Source organism: Schistocerca nitens, chromosome 12 (genome assembly GCF_023898315.1).
Source record: "Schistocerca nitens isolate TAMUIC-IGC-003100 chromosome 12, iqSchNite1.1, whole genome shotgun sequence".
NCBI lineage: Eukaryota > Metazoa > Arthropoda > Insecta > Orthoptera > Acrididae > Schistocerca > Schistocerca nitens.
In genome coordinates this window covers 10883329-10899495 of record NC_064625.1, presented here as the reverse complement: position 1 = coordinate 10899495, position 16167 = coordinate 10883329, and the positions used below count along the sequence as shown (strand labels likewise).

General features: G+C 44.2%; 1 protein-coding gene across 1 annotated transcript in view; it reads left to right on the top strand.

Moving 5' to 3' along the window:
• LOC126215289 (synaptic vesicle glycoprotein 2A-like) overlaps nucleotides 1-16167 on the top strand; it is a 147032-nt gene that overhangs the window by 72678 nt on the left and 58187 nt on the right. Inside the window, exons 5-6 of the mRNA XM_049941976.1 lie at nucleotides 10404-10525; nucleotides 11358-11599. Of these exons, the coding sequence (XP_049797933.1) occupies nucleotides 10404-10525; nucleotides 11358-11599 (364 nt within the window). The remainder of the gene's footprint in view (nucleotides 1-10403; nucleotides 10526-11357; nucleotides 11600-16167) is intronic.

Below are 16167 nucleotides of genomic sequence, written 5' to 3'. Positions count from 1 at the left end.
CTTTTGGTCAGGTGATTACAGGGTTATAAATACAAAATCAAATAGGGGTAATGCAGGAGTAGGTTTAATAATGAATAAAAAAATAGGAGTGCGGGTTAGCTACTACAAACAGCATAGTGAACGCATTATTGTGGCCAAGATAGACACAAAGCCCATGCCTACTACAGTAGTACAAGTTTATATGCCAGCTAGCTCTGCAGATGATGAAGAAATTGATGAAATGTATGACGAGATAAAAGAAATTATTCAGGTAGTGAAGGGAGACGAAAATTTAATAGTCATGGGTGACTGGAATTCGTCAGTAGGAAAAGGGAGAGAAGGAAACATAGTAGGTGAATATGGATTGGGGGGAAGAAATGAAAGAGGAAGCCGCCTTGTAGAATTTTGCACAGAGCATAACTTAATCATAACTAACACTTGGTTCAAGAATCATAAAAGAAGGTTGTATACCTGGAAGAATCCTGGAGATACTAATAGGTATCAGATAGATTATATAATGGTAAGACAGAGATTTAGGAACCAGGTTTTAAATTGTAAGACATTTCCAGGGGCAGATGTGGATTCTGACCACAATCTATTGGTCATGAACTGCAGATTGAAACTGAAGAAACTGCAAAAAGGTGGGAATTTAAGGAGATGGGACCTGGATAAACTGAAAGAACCAGAGGTTGTAGAGAGTTTCAGGGAGAGCAATTGACAGGAATGGGGGAAAGAAATACAGTAGAAGAAGAATGGGTAGCTCTGAGGGATGAAGTAGTGAAGGCAGCAGAGGATCAAGTAGGTAAAAAGACGAGGGCGAATAGAAATCCTTGGGTAACAGAAGAAATATTGAATTTAATTGATGAAAGGAGAAAATATAAAAATGCAGTAAATGAAGCATGCCAAAGGGAATACAAACGTCTCAAAAATGAGATCGACAGAAAGTGCAAAATGGCTAAGCAGGGATGGCTAGAGGACAAATGTAAGGATGTAGAGGCTTGTCTCACTAGGGGTAAGATAGATACTGCCTACAGGAAAATTAAAGAGACCTTTGGAGAGAAGAGAACCACTTGTATGAATATCAAGAGCTCAGATGGCAACCCAGTTCTAAGCAAAGAAGGGAAGTCAGAAAGGTGGAAGGAGTATATAGAGGGTTTATACAAGGGCGATGTACTTGAGGACAGTATTATGGAAGTGGAAGAGGATGTAGATGAAGATGAAATGGGAGATAAGATACTGCGTGAAGAGTTTGACAGAGCACTGAAAGACCTGAGTCGAAACAAGGCCCCGGGAGTAGACAACATTCCATTAGAACTACTGATGGCCTTGGGAGAGCCAGTCATGACAAAACTCTACCATCTGGTGAGCAAGATGTATGAGACTGGCGACATACCCACAGACTTCAAGAAGAATGTAATAATTCCAATACCAAAGAAAGCAGGTGTTGACAGATGTGAAAATTACCGAACTATCAGTTTAATAAGTCACAGCTGCAAAATACTAACGCGAATTCTTTACAGACGAATGGAAAAACTGGTAGAAGCGGACCTCGGAGAAGATCAGTTTGGATTCCGTAGAAATGTTGGAACACGTGAGGCAATACTCACCTTACGACTTATCTTAGAAGAAAGATTAAGAAAAGGCAAACCTACGTTTCTAGCATTTGTAGACTTAGAGAAAGCTTTTGACAACGTTAACTGGAATACTCTCTTTCAAATTCTGAAGGTAGCAGGGGTAAAATACAGGGAGCGAAAGGCTCTTTACAATTTGTACAGAAACCAGATGGCAGTTATAAGAGTCGAGGGGCATGAAAGGGAAGCAGTGGTTGGGAAAGGAGTGAGACAGGGTTGTAGCCTCTCCCCGATGTTATTCAATCTGTATATTGAGCAAGCAGTAAAGGAAACAAAAGAAAAATTCGGAGTAGGTATTAAAATTCATGGAGAAGAAGTAAAAACTTTGAGGTTCGCCGATGACATTGTAATTCTGTCAGAGACAGCAAAGGACTTGGAAGAGCAGTTGAACGGAATGGACAGTGTCTTGAAAGGAGGATATAAGATGAACATCAACAAAAGCAAAACGAGGATAATGGAATGTAGCCAAATTAAATCGGGTGATGCTGAGGGGATTAGATTAGGAAATGAGACACTTAAAGTAGTAAAGGAGTTTTGCTATTTAGGGAGTAAAATAACTGATGATGGTCGAAGTAGAGAGGATATAAAATGTAGACTGGCAATGGCAAGGAAATCGTTTCTGAAGAAGAGAAATTTGTTAACATCGAGTATAGATTTAAGTGTCAGGAAGTCGTTTCTGAAAGTATTTGTATGGAGTGTAGCCATGTATGGAAGTGAAACATGGACGATAACCAGTTTGGACAAGAAGAGAATAGAAGCTTTCGAAATGTGGTGTTACAGAAGAATGCTCAAGATAAGGTGGGTAGATCACGTAACTAATGAGGAGGTATTGAATAGGATTGGGGAGAAGAGAAGTTTGTGGCATAACTTGACTAGAAGAAGGGATCGGTTGGTAGGACATGTTTTGAGGCATCAAGGGATCACAAATTTAGCATTGGAGGGCAGCGTGGAGGGTAAAAATCGTAGAGGGAGACCAAGAGATCAATACACTAAGCAGATTCAGAAGGATGTAGGTTGCAGTAGGTACTGGGAGATGAAGAAGCTTGCACAGGATAGAGTAGCATGGAGAGCTGCATCAAACCAGTCTCAGGACTGAAGACCACAACAACAACAACATATATTGAGAGGCCAATGTCAAAATACCCACACTCGTGAACAGGGGTCGACAACATGTTCGTGAACTTACACCACTTATTGCCCGAACCGCCTATTTCTGATCCAAAAATATCCTTTTAGAATGGTAAGAGTTACCCCGAAACATAGTAACATACGACATATGCGAATGAAAATACGCAAAGTAGACTAATTTTCGTGTCGACCGATCACTCACTTCAGATACCGTTCGAATAGTAAAAATGGCAACATTACGTCTTTGAACAAGACTCTGAACCTGGGCTTTCCACGACAGTTTACTATCCACCTCAACACTTAAAAATTTGAACTGTTCGCTTTCACTAATCATACGCCCATTCTGTGAAATTAAAACGTCACGTCTGAAGCAGGCTGTAGTTTTCTTAAGAACACTCAAATGAATGAAGACTATTTTTATCAACGACAAATAACATGTTCTACTTACGGAAGTTGGGAGTTTTACTGCAGTTCTGTACAGCTCATGTTCAACACGTTCCTTAATCACTGATAATGTATTGTTAACGCCTTTCACTCAACTTTGATGCAACGTTTTTTTTTCCTTCCGCATGTAAATCACTAATTCAAGTCCTTAACGGCCGCGCGAGTTGGTCCAGCGTTGTTCTTCCCCTCAACAAATAGCGTTACTTTTGCTAGTCTGACTTACCAGTTTGTGTCCTCCTTCGTGTAAGCCACAGACATACATTACTTGACTGGCTAAGACGTAGCTTTTTCTGACGCCTAACGTTTGGGGAGGCAAGATGGCGGCGTCAGGAATTTTGTGTGTGGTACTAATACGATTTTCTGCAACGAAGTGACGTCGTAAGTTTTACGAGGTAGTCTAAAGAATTTCTGCAGTTGAGCAAATATTTGCCTACTACTTTTTAACACATACAATGCAGAATCGTGTTATGAGAAGAACATCATGTTACATATAGAGGGTGGAGAAAAACTGTGTCACGAAATTTTAACCCTGGATAGATGATGCCAGTAGGAACCAAAATTACACTACTGGCCATTAAAATTGCTACACCACGATGATGTCGTGCTACAGACGCGAAATTTAACCGACAGGAAGAAGATGCTGTGATATGCAAATGATTAGGTTTTCAGAGCATTCACACAAGATCGGCGCCTGTGGCGACACCTACAACGTGCTGACATGAGGAAAGTTTCCACCCGATTTCTCACACACAAACAGCAGTTGACCGGTGTTGCCTGGTGAAACGTTGTTGTGATGCCTCGTGTAAGGAGGAGAAATGCGTACCATCACATTTCCGACTTTGATAAAGGTCGGATTGTAGCCCATCGCGATTGCGGTTTATCGTATCGCGACATTGCTGCTCGCGGTGGTAGAGATCCAGTGACTGTTAGCATAATATGGAATCGGTGGTTCAGGAGGGTAATACGGAACGCCGTGCTGGATCCAAACGGCCTCGTACCACTAGCAGTCGAGATGACACCCATCTTATCCGCATGGCTGTAAAGGATCGTGCAGCCACGTCTTGATCCCTGAGTCAACAGATGGGGACGTTTGCAAGACAACAACAATCTGCACGAACAGTTCGACGACGTTTGCAGCAGCATGGACTATCAGCTCGGAGACTACGGCTGCGGTGACCCTTGACGCTGCATCACAGACAGGAGCGCCTGGGATGCTGTACTCAACTACGAACCTGGGTGCACGAATGGCAAAACGTCATTTTTTCGGATGAATCCAGGTTCTGTTTACAGCATCATGATGGTCGCATCCGTGTTTGGCGACATCGCGGTGAACGCACATTGGAAGCGTGTATTCGTCATCGCCATACTGGCATATTACCCGGCTTGATGGTACGTCGTGCCATTGGTTACAGGTCTCGGTCACCGCTTGTTCGCATTGACGGCACTTTGAACAGTGGACGTTACATTTCAGATGTGTTACGATCCGTGGCTCTACCCTTCATTCGATCCCTGCCAAACCCTACATTTCAGCAGGATAATGCACGACCGCATGTTGCAATTCCTGTAGGGGCCTTTCTGGATACAGAAAACGACTGCTGCCATGGCCAGCACATTCTCCAGATGTCTCACCAAATGAAAACATCTGGTCAATGGTGGCCGAGCAACTGGATCGTCACAATACGCCAGTCACTACTCTTGATGAACTGTGGTATCGTGTTGAAGCTGCATGGGCAGCTGTACCTGTACACGCAATCCAAGCTCTGTTTGACTCGATGCCTAGGCGTATCAGGGCCGTTATTACGGCCAGAGGTGGTTGTTCCGGGTACTCATTTCTCAGGATCTATGCACACAAATTGCGTGAAAATGCAATCACATGTCATTTCTAGTATAATATATTTATCCAATGAATACCCGTTTATCATCTCCATTTCTTGTTTGTGTAGCAATTTTAATGGCCAGTAGTGTACTAATCTTGTGTAGGTCGACTACGCACCAATTTTAAGCTACGGACACTTGGCACCACGCGCTCCGATTGGCTACGGGACTGCTCTGTTGCCGAATACTCTGGACAACGCATGACCGCGAATGCTTTGCATGCCGGAGATGCCGGTGTATCCAAGGCGACCCGCCCGCTCGGCGGTAGCGCGCCAGCCTCCTGCTGTGGGGGCCTGGGGGTGAATCCGGCGGGGTCCCGACACATCCACTGAAGTTTCATGATAAAACGTGCCGGGAGTAAACCCGTCATCAGCTGTCAGTTCGCGTACAGAAAGTCTTTCATAAAGTGTGTTGGCCCAGGGAAGGGCCTTTTTTTGTAGCTAGGATATTATTTACTTAAGCCAGGTGCTCGAACTGGCGACCCTCTGACGCGACGCAAGCTTGGTAACGTCGAACGGTGTTTTGCCGAACTCTTTCAAATTCTTTCTTCAGACGAATACTGTGCCGCCATGCTTACTGTGTGACTAAATCGCAAGTGACGTGTGTGTGGTGCGAAGCGAAGCTTACGTGTGAATGCCTCTGACGTGAGGTGGAGTCAAGCAGCAAGACCTATTCGACACGTGTGCGTATCACGTTGGGGCAGTGACGGGGCGAGGGACGTTTGTGTGTGTGAATCGATAACCATAGCGCTGCCCGTCAACCGCCGACGAACGGCAAAAGGGCAACCACACGGCCAATCGGAGCTCGTGGCGCCAAGCTTCTTTAGTTTAAAAATGGTGCGTTGTGAACCAACACAACATTGGTAATTTTGGTTCCTACTGGCATCAGCTATCCCGGGTTAAAATTTCGATACGCAATTTTTCTCCACCCTGTATACAGGATGGTCCACTGATGGTGACCGGGCCAAATATCTCACGAAATAAGGGTCAAACGAAAAAACTACAAAGAACGAAACTTGTCTAGCTTGAAGGGGGAAACCAGATGGCGCTATGGTTGGCCCGCTAGATGGAGCTGCCATAGGCCAAACGGATATCAACTCCGTTTTTTTAAAAATAGGAACCCCCATTTTTTTACATATTCGTGTAGTACGCAAAGAAATATGAATGTTTTAGTTGGACCACTTTTTTCGCTTTGTGACAGATGACGCTCTAATAGCCACAAACATATGGCTCACAATTTTAGACGAACAGTTGGTAACAGGTAGTTTTTTAAATTAAAATACAGAACGTAGGTATGTTTGAACATTTTATTTCGGTTGTTCCAATGTACCGTTGTGAACTTATCATTTCTGAGAATGCATGCTGTTACAGCGTGATTACCTGTAAATATCACATTAATGCAATAAATACTCAAAATGATGTCCGTCAACCTCAGTGCATTTGGCAATACGTGTAACGACATTCCTCTAAACAGCGAGTAGTTCGCCTTCCGTTATGTTCGCACATTCATTGACAATGCGCTGACGAATGTTGTCAGGCTTTGTCTGTCGATCACGATAGCAAATATCCTTCAACTTTCCCCACAGAAAGAAATCCGGGGACGTCAGATCCGGTGTACGTGCGGGCCATGGTATGGTCCTTCGACGACCAATCCACCTGTCATGAAATATGCTATTCAATACCGCTTCGACCGCACGCGAGCTATGTGCCGGACATCCGTCTTGTTGGAAGTACATCGCCATTCTGTCATGTAGTGAAACATCTTGTAGTAACATCGGTAGAACATTACGTAGGAAATCAGCACACATTCCAACATTTAGATTGCCATCTATAAAATGGGGGCCAATTATCTTTCCTCCCATAATGCGGCACCATACGTCAACCAGCCAACGTCGCTGATGTTCCACTTGTCGCAGCCATCGTGGATTTTCCGTTGCCCAATAGTGCGGCTTACGTTACCGCTGTTGGTGAATGACGCATCATCGCTAAATAGAACGCGTGCAAAAAATCTGTCATCGTCCCGTAATTTCTCTTGTGCCCAGTGGCAGAACTGTACGCGACGTTCAAAGTCGTCGCTATGCAATTCCTGGTGCATAGAAATATGGTACGGGTGCAATCGATGTTGATGTAGCATTCTCAACACAGACGTTTTTGAGATTCCCGATTCTCGCGCAATTTGTCTGCTACTGATGTGCGGATTAGCCGCGACAGCAGCTAAAACACCTACTTGGGCATCATCATTTGTTGCAGGTCGTGGTCGACGTTTCACTGAACACTTCCTGTTTCCTTAAACAACGTAACTATCCGGCGAACGGTCCGGACACTTGGATGATGTCGTCCAGGATACCAAGCAGCATACATAGCACACGCCGGTTGGGCATTTTGATCACAATAGCCATACATCAACACGATATCGACCTTTTCCGCAATTGGTAAACGGTCTATTTTAACACGGGTAACGTATCACGGAGCAAATACCGTGCGCACTGGTGGAATGTTACATGATACCACGTACTTATACGTTTGTGATTATTACAGCGCCATCTATCACAAAGCGAAAAAAGTGGTCCAACTAAAACATTCATATTTCTTTACGTACTACACGAATATGTAATGAAAAGTGGGGGTTCCTATTTAAAAAAACGCAGTTGATATCTGTTTGACCTATAGCAGCATCGTCTAACGGGCCAACCATAACGCCATCTGGTTTGCCCCTTCAGGCTAGACGAGTTTCGTTCTATGTAGTTTTTTCATTTGATGCTTATTTCGTCAGATATTTGGCCCGGTCACTATCAATGGACCACCCTGTATACAAGTTAAAAGCAGGCTGTAGTTTTCGTAAGAAGACTCAAATGAATGAAGACACTTGTTATCAACGACAAATAGCACGTTCTAGTTATATGTCCACTTTCATAACGGGTATACTGTTCGAAGAAAAGCCGAAGGTGATCAAAATTGGTTAAAATAGCGCCATTAACTGCTTCTGTTAATACTACATCATTAAACCCACTAAAACATACACAAACAATTAAAATACTGCCGGTATTTCGGATGAGACAAATTGTAATGCAATTATTTAGCCTTATGTACCGTACAAAAGCAAAAATACGTAAGACGTTTCTAGTGATGCTTGCAATGAGATACGTTCCTTTTCCTCGTATCTTCTGCCTTCGGTAGGAAAAATTACAGCCAAACACGATGTATTGATCGTTATGTCAAAGCTCTAAAGGTACCGTAGTTACATCAATTTGTTCGCATAAACGAATGTTCGATCAGTAAATAAGCAGCTGTTTACACGTCCTTTGCGCTCGCCGCCATATTGCTATTCTAAACGGCTGGCTTCAGTGACACCAGCGATACTGTATACACTATACAGCATTGCCAGTCCAGTGACGTGTGTCCGTGGTGTACGCTGCTCCGTGCTGTGCGCTCGCTGGTGGCAGACAGCGCCCCACACCCTCCATCGCGGCGCTCGGGGTCGCAGCACAAAGTGGAAGCGTCCTAGTGTTCATTATATACTTCTTAAGCCAGGCAGTTGTTAGTTTTATTGATTGATATCACTCTAGCATTTGTAGACTTAGAGAGAGCTTTTGACGATGTTGACTGGAATACTCTAATTCTGAAGCTGGCGGGGGTAAAATACAGGGAGCGAAACGCTATTTACAATTTGTACAGAAACCAGATGGCAGTTATAAAAGTCGAGGGACATGAAAGGGAAGCAGTGGTTGGGAAGGGAGTGAGACAGGGTTGTAGCCTCTCCCAGATGCTATTCAATATATATATTAAGCAAGCAGTAAAGGAAACAAAAGTTCGGAGTAGGTATTAAAATCCATGGAGAAGAAATAAAAATTTTGAGGTTTACCGATGACATTGTAATTCTGTCAGAGACAGCAAAGGACTTGGAAGAGCAGTTGAACGGAGTGGACAGTGTCTTGAAAGCAGGGTATAAGATGGACATCAACAAAAGCAAAACGAGGATAATGGAATGTAGTCGAATTAAGTCGGGTGATGCTGAGGGAATTAGATTAGGAAATGAGACTCTTAAAGTAGTAAAGGAGTTTTGCTATTTGGGGAGCAAAATAACTGATGATGGTCGAAGTAAAGAGGATATAAAATGTAGACTGGCAATGGCAAGGAAAGCGTTTGTGAAGAAGAGAAATTTGTTAACATCGAGTATAGATTTAAGTGTCAGGAAGTCATTTCTGAAAGTATTTGTATGGAGTGTAGCCATCTATGGAAGTGAAACATGAACGACAAATAGTTTGGACAAGAAGAGAATAGAAGCTTTAGAAATGTGGTGATACAGAAGAATGCTGAAGATTAGATGGGTAGATCACATAACTAATGAGGATGTATTGAATAGGATTGGGGAGAAGAGGTGTTTGTGGCACAACTTGACCAGAAGAAGGGATCGGTTGGTAGGGCATATTCTGAGGCAACAAGGGATCACGAGTTTAGTATTGGCGGGCAACATGGAGGGTAAAAATCATAGAGGGAGACCAAGAGATGAATACACCAAGCAGATTCACAGGGATGTAGGTTGCAGTAGGTACTGGGAGATGAAGAAGCTTGCACAGGATAGAGTAGCATGGAGAGCTGAATCAAACCAGTCTCAGGACTGAAGACCACAACAACACCACTCTGGCATCGACTTTTGTTTTACCGCCCGTAGCTGTTTTCTGAAATTGTTTTTTTTATTTCTCATGTGTACTACTGTGTCTCTAAAATATTGTTATCTTCGGTCTCTTGTTTATCACACCTAATGATGGACATGTAATTGCCCGAACCCAGTCGTTGTCTAAGTACTGAAAAATAAAAGAAAGAAAGTTACAACTGTAGCGGTATTTCCGACCTTTACAAGCAGAAGAGATATGTTTCACAAAAGCGAAGATGGACAAGTGCTCCAAGCTCTTATGGTACGCATTTAAGAGCCTTTTCTGCTTCAAATGATCGTTCCTGTCATATCCCTGAATATTGACTGTTTTTCCTGGAACAGCTTGTAGGTGTTGTGTATATATATCTGTATCACTTATTACTGATCTTTCGCTCAGTTAGCTGTGAGAGTGCAGATGAATAAGTCGGGAAATAAAACAGTTTGTGGTGATGACCAACGGTCAATAAACAAGTGTTGCAGAATTAATGAAGAAAACAAATAGCTCGAATGAATACGTGGACTATCTGAGAATTATTTCTACAAACATATTTAATAAAAATCGAAACCTGTCAGAAGACGACTGTATAAAGTAACTGAAATACGAATAATTATCATAGCACTTGCGTCGTTCATGACAGAACGCAAAGTGCCCGCTACAAACGTTTCACTGAGGCAGCCGTGTTTCATCCTCAGGATCTGCGGGCCCTCGGCCGTGACGTACGCCTACCTGGGCGAGTTCCACGCCTACAAGACGCGCACACAGAGCATGGTCTACGCCTGCATCTTCATCGCTTTCGCCATCATAGCGCAGCCTGGTAAGTTCTCTCAGCGACTCCCCTAAGATCCTTCAGCCTCTTGTAATCATCGTTGCTAAAGTGTGCGAGTGTTTCAGTGAGTGTTTCTTTTACATTCTAATCGTTCCGCAGACGAAACAAAGGCACATCCTAGTTATGCAGGGGATCTCAAATTGATCCCACATTTCTGGATTTCCAGTAGGCTTTCGACGCCGTTGCTCACAAGCGGCTTCTAATTAGGAGTCTGGCCACCAAGAGCTTTTGCAGGACGATTGATTCACGGATCCAGTTATATGGCTCCTTCCGTGTATAGCGATTTTACGACTATGACGAGTGGGGCCTAAAGATGGCATCAATGTAATGCCGAAACTGGTAGCACATAAAAGTTCATAAAATGAAATAAACTTCTACAAATCATACGGCTTTCGGTAAATTATTGCATCAAGAAGTTCATGCCAGCCGTCGTCCGACGATCCATAATGGATCAATGAAGATATTTAAAATGGTTTTATCATTCTGAGGTTGTGGGTCCACATATGAAGAAAACAATGGAAAATGCCATGGTGTGGGGTTCACCATGGGTGGAAGATATTTCTGCAGCTGTGGGAAGTTCCTCTGCACCAGATCAGTCTAAGCCCCTACCAGTTCTTCCTGGGCACTGGGACTGAGTCTTCCATTAGAGTGAGTCCCGGCCACAGCCCACCACTGCCTACCATCTCTCGCCTGGTTGGTCACTCAGCAGCCTTTGATGGAGAATCTTTCTGCAGCTGTGGGAAATTCCTCTGCACCAGAAAAGTCTCAGCCCCTATTAGCGAGATCTGGCCACAGCCCGCCACTGTGCGCCCTGTTGCAGGCCTCGCCTGGCTGGTGATTCCGCAGCCGTGGGAGGTACCGCTGGGGGGCATCGTGCTGCGCTCGTGGCGGGTCTTCCTGATCCTGGGCGCCGTGCCCAGCGCCGCCACCTTCCTGGGGCTGTACTTCCTGCTGCCCGAGAGCCCCAAGTTCCTGCTGGCCGTGGGCAGGCACGACGAGGCGCTCGACGTCCTGCGCAGGATGTTCGCCGCCAACAGCGGGCTGCCCCCTGACAAGTACCCGGTAAGTGGGACTGCCGGCGGTGGGTGCACTGCGAGGTACGAGGCTCTAAGAGAGCAGCGGCGGCCAAGGTTTCGTCTCACAGGCCGTACCCAAGCTCGAGGGCCAAAGTGCTCAGCCTCGCCGCCCACTCGGCCCACCGCCGCAGTCTGCGAGCGAGGAGGAGGAGTAGGGGAGAACTGCGAAAATGGCAGCGCAGTGGCACTGCGTACTACTTGATCTTACGTGCTGACTGTGCAGTTTCTTTTTTTTTTTTTTTTTTTGATCATCAGTATACTGACTGATTTCATGCGGCCCGCCACAAATTCCTTTCCTGTGCTAACCTCTTCATCTCAGAGTAGCACTTGCAACCTACGTCGTCAATTATTTGCTTGACGTATTCCAATATCTGTCTTCCTCTACAGTTTTTGCCCTCTACAGCTCACTCTAGTACCATGGAAGTCATTCCCTCGTGTCTTAGCAGATGTCCTATCATCCTGTCCCTTCTCCTTATCAGTGTTTTCCACATATTCCTTTCCTCTCCGATTCTGCGTAGAGCCTCCTCATTCTTTACCTTGTCAGCCCACCTAATTTTCAACATTCGTCTATAGCACCACATCTCAAATGCTTCGATTCTCTTCTGTTCCGGTTTTCCCACAGTCCATGTTTCACTACCATACAATGCTGTACTCCAGACGTACATCCTCAGAAATTTCTTCCTCAAATTAATGCCGGTATTTGATATTAGTAGACTTCTCTTGACCAGAAATGCCTTTTTTGTCATAGCGAGTCTGCTTTTGATGTCCTCCTTGCTCCGTCCGTCATTGGTTATTTTACTGCCTAGGTAGCAGAATTCCTTAACTTCATTGACTTCGTGACCATCAATCCTGATGTTAAGTTTCTCGCTGTTCTCATTTCTACTACTTCTCATTACCTTCGTCTTTCTCCGATTTACTCTCAACCCATAGTGTGTACTCATTAGACTGTACATTCCGTTCAGCAGATCATTTAATTCTTCTTCACTTTCACTCAGGATAGCAATGTCATCAGCGAATCGTATCATTGATATCCTTTCACCTTGTATTTTAATTCCACTCCTGAACCTTTCTTTTATTTCCATCATTGCTTCCTCGATGTACAGACTGAAGAGTAGGTGCGAAAGGCTACAGCCTTGTCTTACACCCTTTTTAATACGAGCACTTCGTTCTTGATCGTCCACTCTTATTATTCCCTCTTGGTTGTTGTACATATTGTATATGACCCGTCTCTCCCTATAGCTTACCCCTACTTTTTTCAGAATCTCGAACAGCTTGCACCATTTTATATTGTCGAACGCTTTTTCCAGGTCGACAAATCCTATGAAAGTGTCTTGATTTTTCTTTAGCCTTGCTTCCATTATTAGCCGTAACGTCGGAATTGCCTCTCTCGTCCCTTTACTTTTCCTAAATCCAAACTGATCGTCACCTAGCGCATTCTCAATTTTCTTTTCCATTCTTCTGTATATTATTCTTGTAAGCAGCTTCGATGCATGAGCTGTTAAGCTGATTGTGCGATAATTCTCGCGCTTGTCAGCTCTTGCCGTCTTCGGAATTGTGTGGATGATGCTTTTCCGAAAGTCAGATGGTATGTCGCCAGACTCATATATTCTACACACCAACGTGAATAGTCGTTTTGTTGCCACTTCCCCCAATGATTTTAGAAACTCTGATGGAATGTTATCTATCCCTTCTGCCTTATTTGACCGTAAGTCCTCCAAAGCCCTTTTAAATTCCGATTCTAATACTGGATCCCCTATCTCTTCCAAATCGACTCCTGTTTCTTCTTCTATCACATCAGACAAATCTTCACCCTCATAGAGGCTTTCAATGTATTCTTTCCACCTATCTGCTCTCTCCTCTGCATTTAACAGTGGAATTCCCGTTGCACTCTTAATGTTACCTCCGTTGCTTTTAATGTCACCAAAGGTTGTTTTGACTTTCCTGTATGCTGAGTCTGTCCTTCCGACAACCATATCTTTTTCGATGTCTTCACATTTTTCCTGCAGCCATTTCGTCTTAGATTCCCTACACTTCCTATTTATTTCATTCCTCAGCGACTTGTATTTCTGTATTCCTGATTTTCCCGGAACATGTTTGTACTTTCTCCTTTCATCAATCAACTGAAGTATTTCTTCTGTTACCCATGGTTTCTTCGCAGCTACCTTCTTTGTACCTATGTTTTCCTTCCCAACTTCTGTGATGGCCCTTTTTAGAGATGTCCATTCCTCTTCAACTGTACTGCCTACTGCGCTATTCCTTATTGCTGTATCTATAGCGTTAGAGAACTTCAAACGTATTTCGTCATTCCTTAGTACTTCCGTATCCCACTTCTTTGCGTATTGATTCTTCCTGACTAATGTCTTGAACTTTAGCCTACTCTTCATCACTACTATATTGTGATCTGAGTCTATATCTGCTCCTGGCTGCGCCTTACAATCCAGTATCTGATTTCGGAATCTCTGTCTGACCATGATGTAATCTAATTGAAATCTTCCCGTATCTCCCGGCCTTTTCCAAGTATACCTTCTCCTCTTGTGATTCTTGAACAGGGTATTCGCTATTTCTAGCTGAAACTTGTTACAGAACTCAATTAGTCTTTCTCCTCTTTCATTCCTTGTCCCAAACCCATATTCTCCTGTAACCTTTTCTTCTACTCCTTCCCCTACAACTGCATTCCAGTCGCCCATGACTATTAGATTTTCGTCCCCCTTTACATACTGCATTGTTGTTGTTGTTGTGGTCTTCAGTCCTGAGACTGGTTTGATGCAGCTCTCCATGCTACTCTATCCTGCTTCTTCTCCCAGTACCTACTGCAACCTACATCCTTCTGAATCTGCTTGGTGTATTCATCTCTTGGTCTCCCTCTACGATTTTTACCTTCCACGCTGCCCTCCAATGCTAAATTTGTGATCCCTTGATGCCTCAAAACATGTCCTACAAACCGATCCCTTCTTCTAGTCAAGTTGTGCCACAAACTTCTCCCCAATCCTATTCAGTACCTCCTCATTAGTTACGTGATCTACCCACCTTATCTTCAGCATTACCCTTTCAATATCCTCATACACTTTCTCTATCTGTTCATCTTCAGCTTGCGACGTCGGCATGTATACCTAAACTATCGTTGTCGGTGTTGGTCTGCTGTCGATTCTTATTAGAACAACCCGGTCACTGAACTGTTCACAGTAACACACCCTCTGCCCTACCTTCCTATTCATAACGAATCCTACACCTGTTACACCATTTTCTGCTGCTGTTGATATTATCCGATACTCATCTGACCAGAAATCCTTGTCTTCCTTCCACTTCACTTCACTGACCCCCATTATATCTAGATTGAGCCTTTGCACTTCCCTTTTCAGATTTTCTAGTTTCCCTACCACGTTCAAGCTTCTGACATTCCACGCCCCGACTCGTAGAACGTTATCCTTTCGTTGATTATTCAGTCTTTTTCTCATGGTGACCTCCCCCTTGGCAGTCCCCTCCCAGAGATCCGAATGGGGGACTATTCCGGAATCTTTTGCCAATAGAGAGATCATCATGGCACTTCTTCAAATACAGGCCACATGTCCTGTGGATACACGTTAAGTGTCTTTAATGCAGTGGTTTCCATTGCCTTCTGCATCCTCATGTCGTTGATCATTGTTGATTCTTCCGCCTTTAGGGGCAATTTCCCACCCCTAGGAGAAGAGAGTGCCCTGAACCTCTATCCGCTCCTCCGCCCTCTTTGACAAGGCCGTTGGCAGGTAAGTGAGAATAACACGTGCCTTTAAGATGTAGTTACATCTTAATGGCATGTGCAGCTCTTGTTTATCTGCTCTGGGCTGCCTTACGGGGAGACGGAAGCCAAGTGTGCATCAAAATATTTGAACTGAGTGGTCTTTCCTGCGTGAAACAGTTTTTGTTTTATATACAGTACTGGCCATTAAAATTGCTACACCAAGAAGAACTGCAGATCACAAACGGGTATTCATTGGACAAATATATTATACTACAACTGACATGTGATTGCATTTTCACCCAATTTGGGTGCATAGATCCTGAGAAATCAGTACCCAGAACAACCACCTCTGGCCGTGATAACGGCATTGACACGCCTGGACATTCAGTCAAACAGAGCTTGGATGGCGTATACAGGTACAGCTGCCCATGCAGCTTCAACACGATACCACACTTCATCAAGAGTAGCGGGCCAGTTACTCGGCCACCATTGACCAGACAGTTTCAATTGGTGAGAGATCTGGAGAATGTGCTGGCCAGGGCAGCAGTCGAACGTTTTTTGTATCCAGAAAGGCCCGTACAGGAACTGCAACATGCGGTCGTGCATTATCCTATTGTAATTTAGTGTTTCGCAAGGATCGAATGAAGGATAGAGCCACGGGTCGTAACACATCTGATATGTAACGTCCACTGTTCAAAGTGCCGCAGTGGGAACAAGAGGTGACCGAGACGTGTAACCAATGGCACCCCATACCATCACGTCGGGTGGTACGCCGAATACACGCTCCCAATCATATCTTTTATATCGCAGTGTGTTTGTAAGCTGGGTTTCTAGCT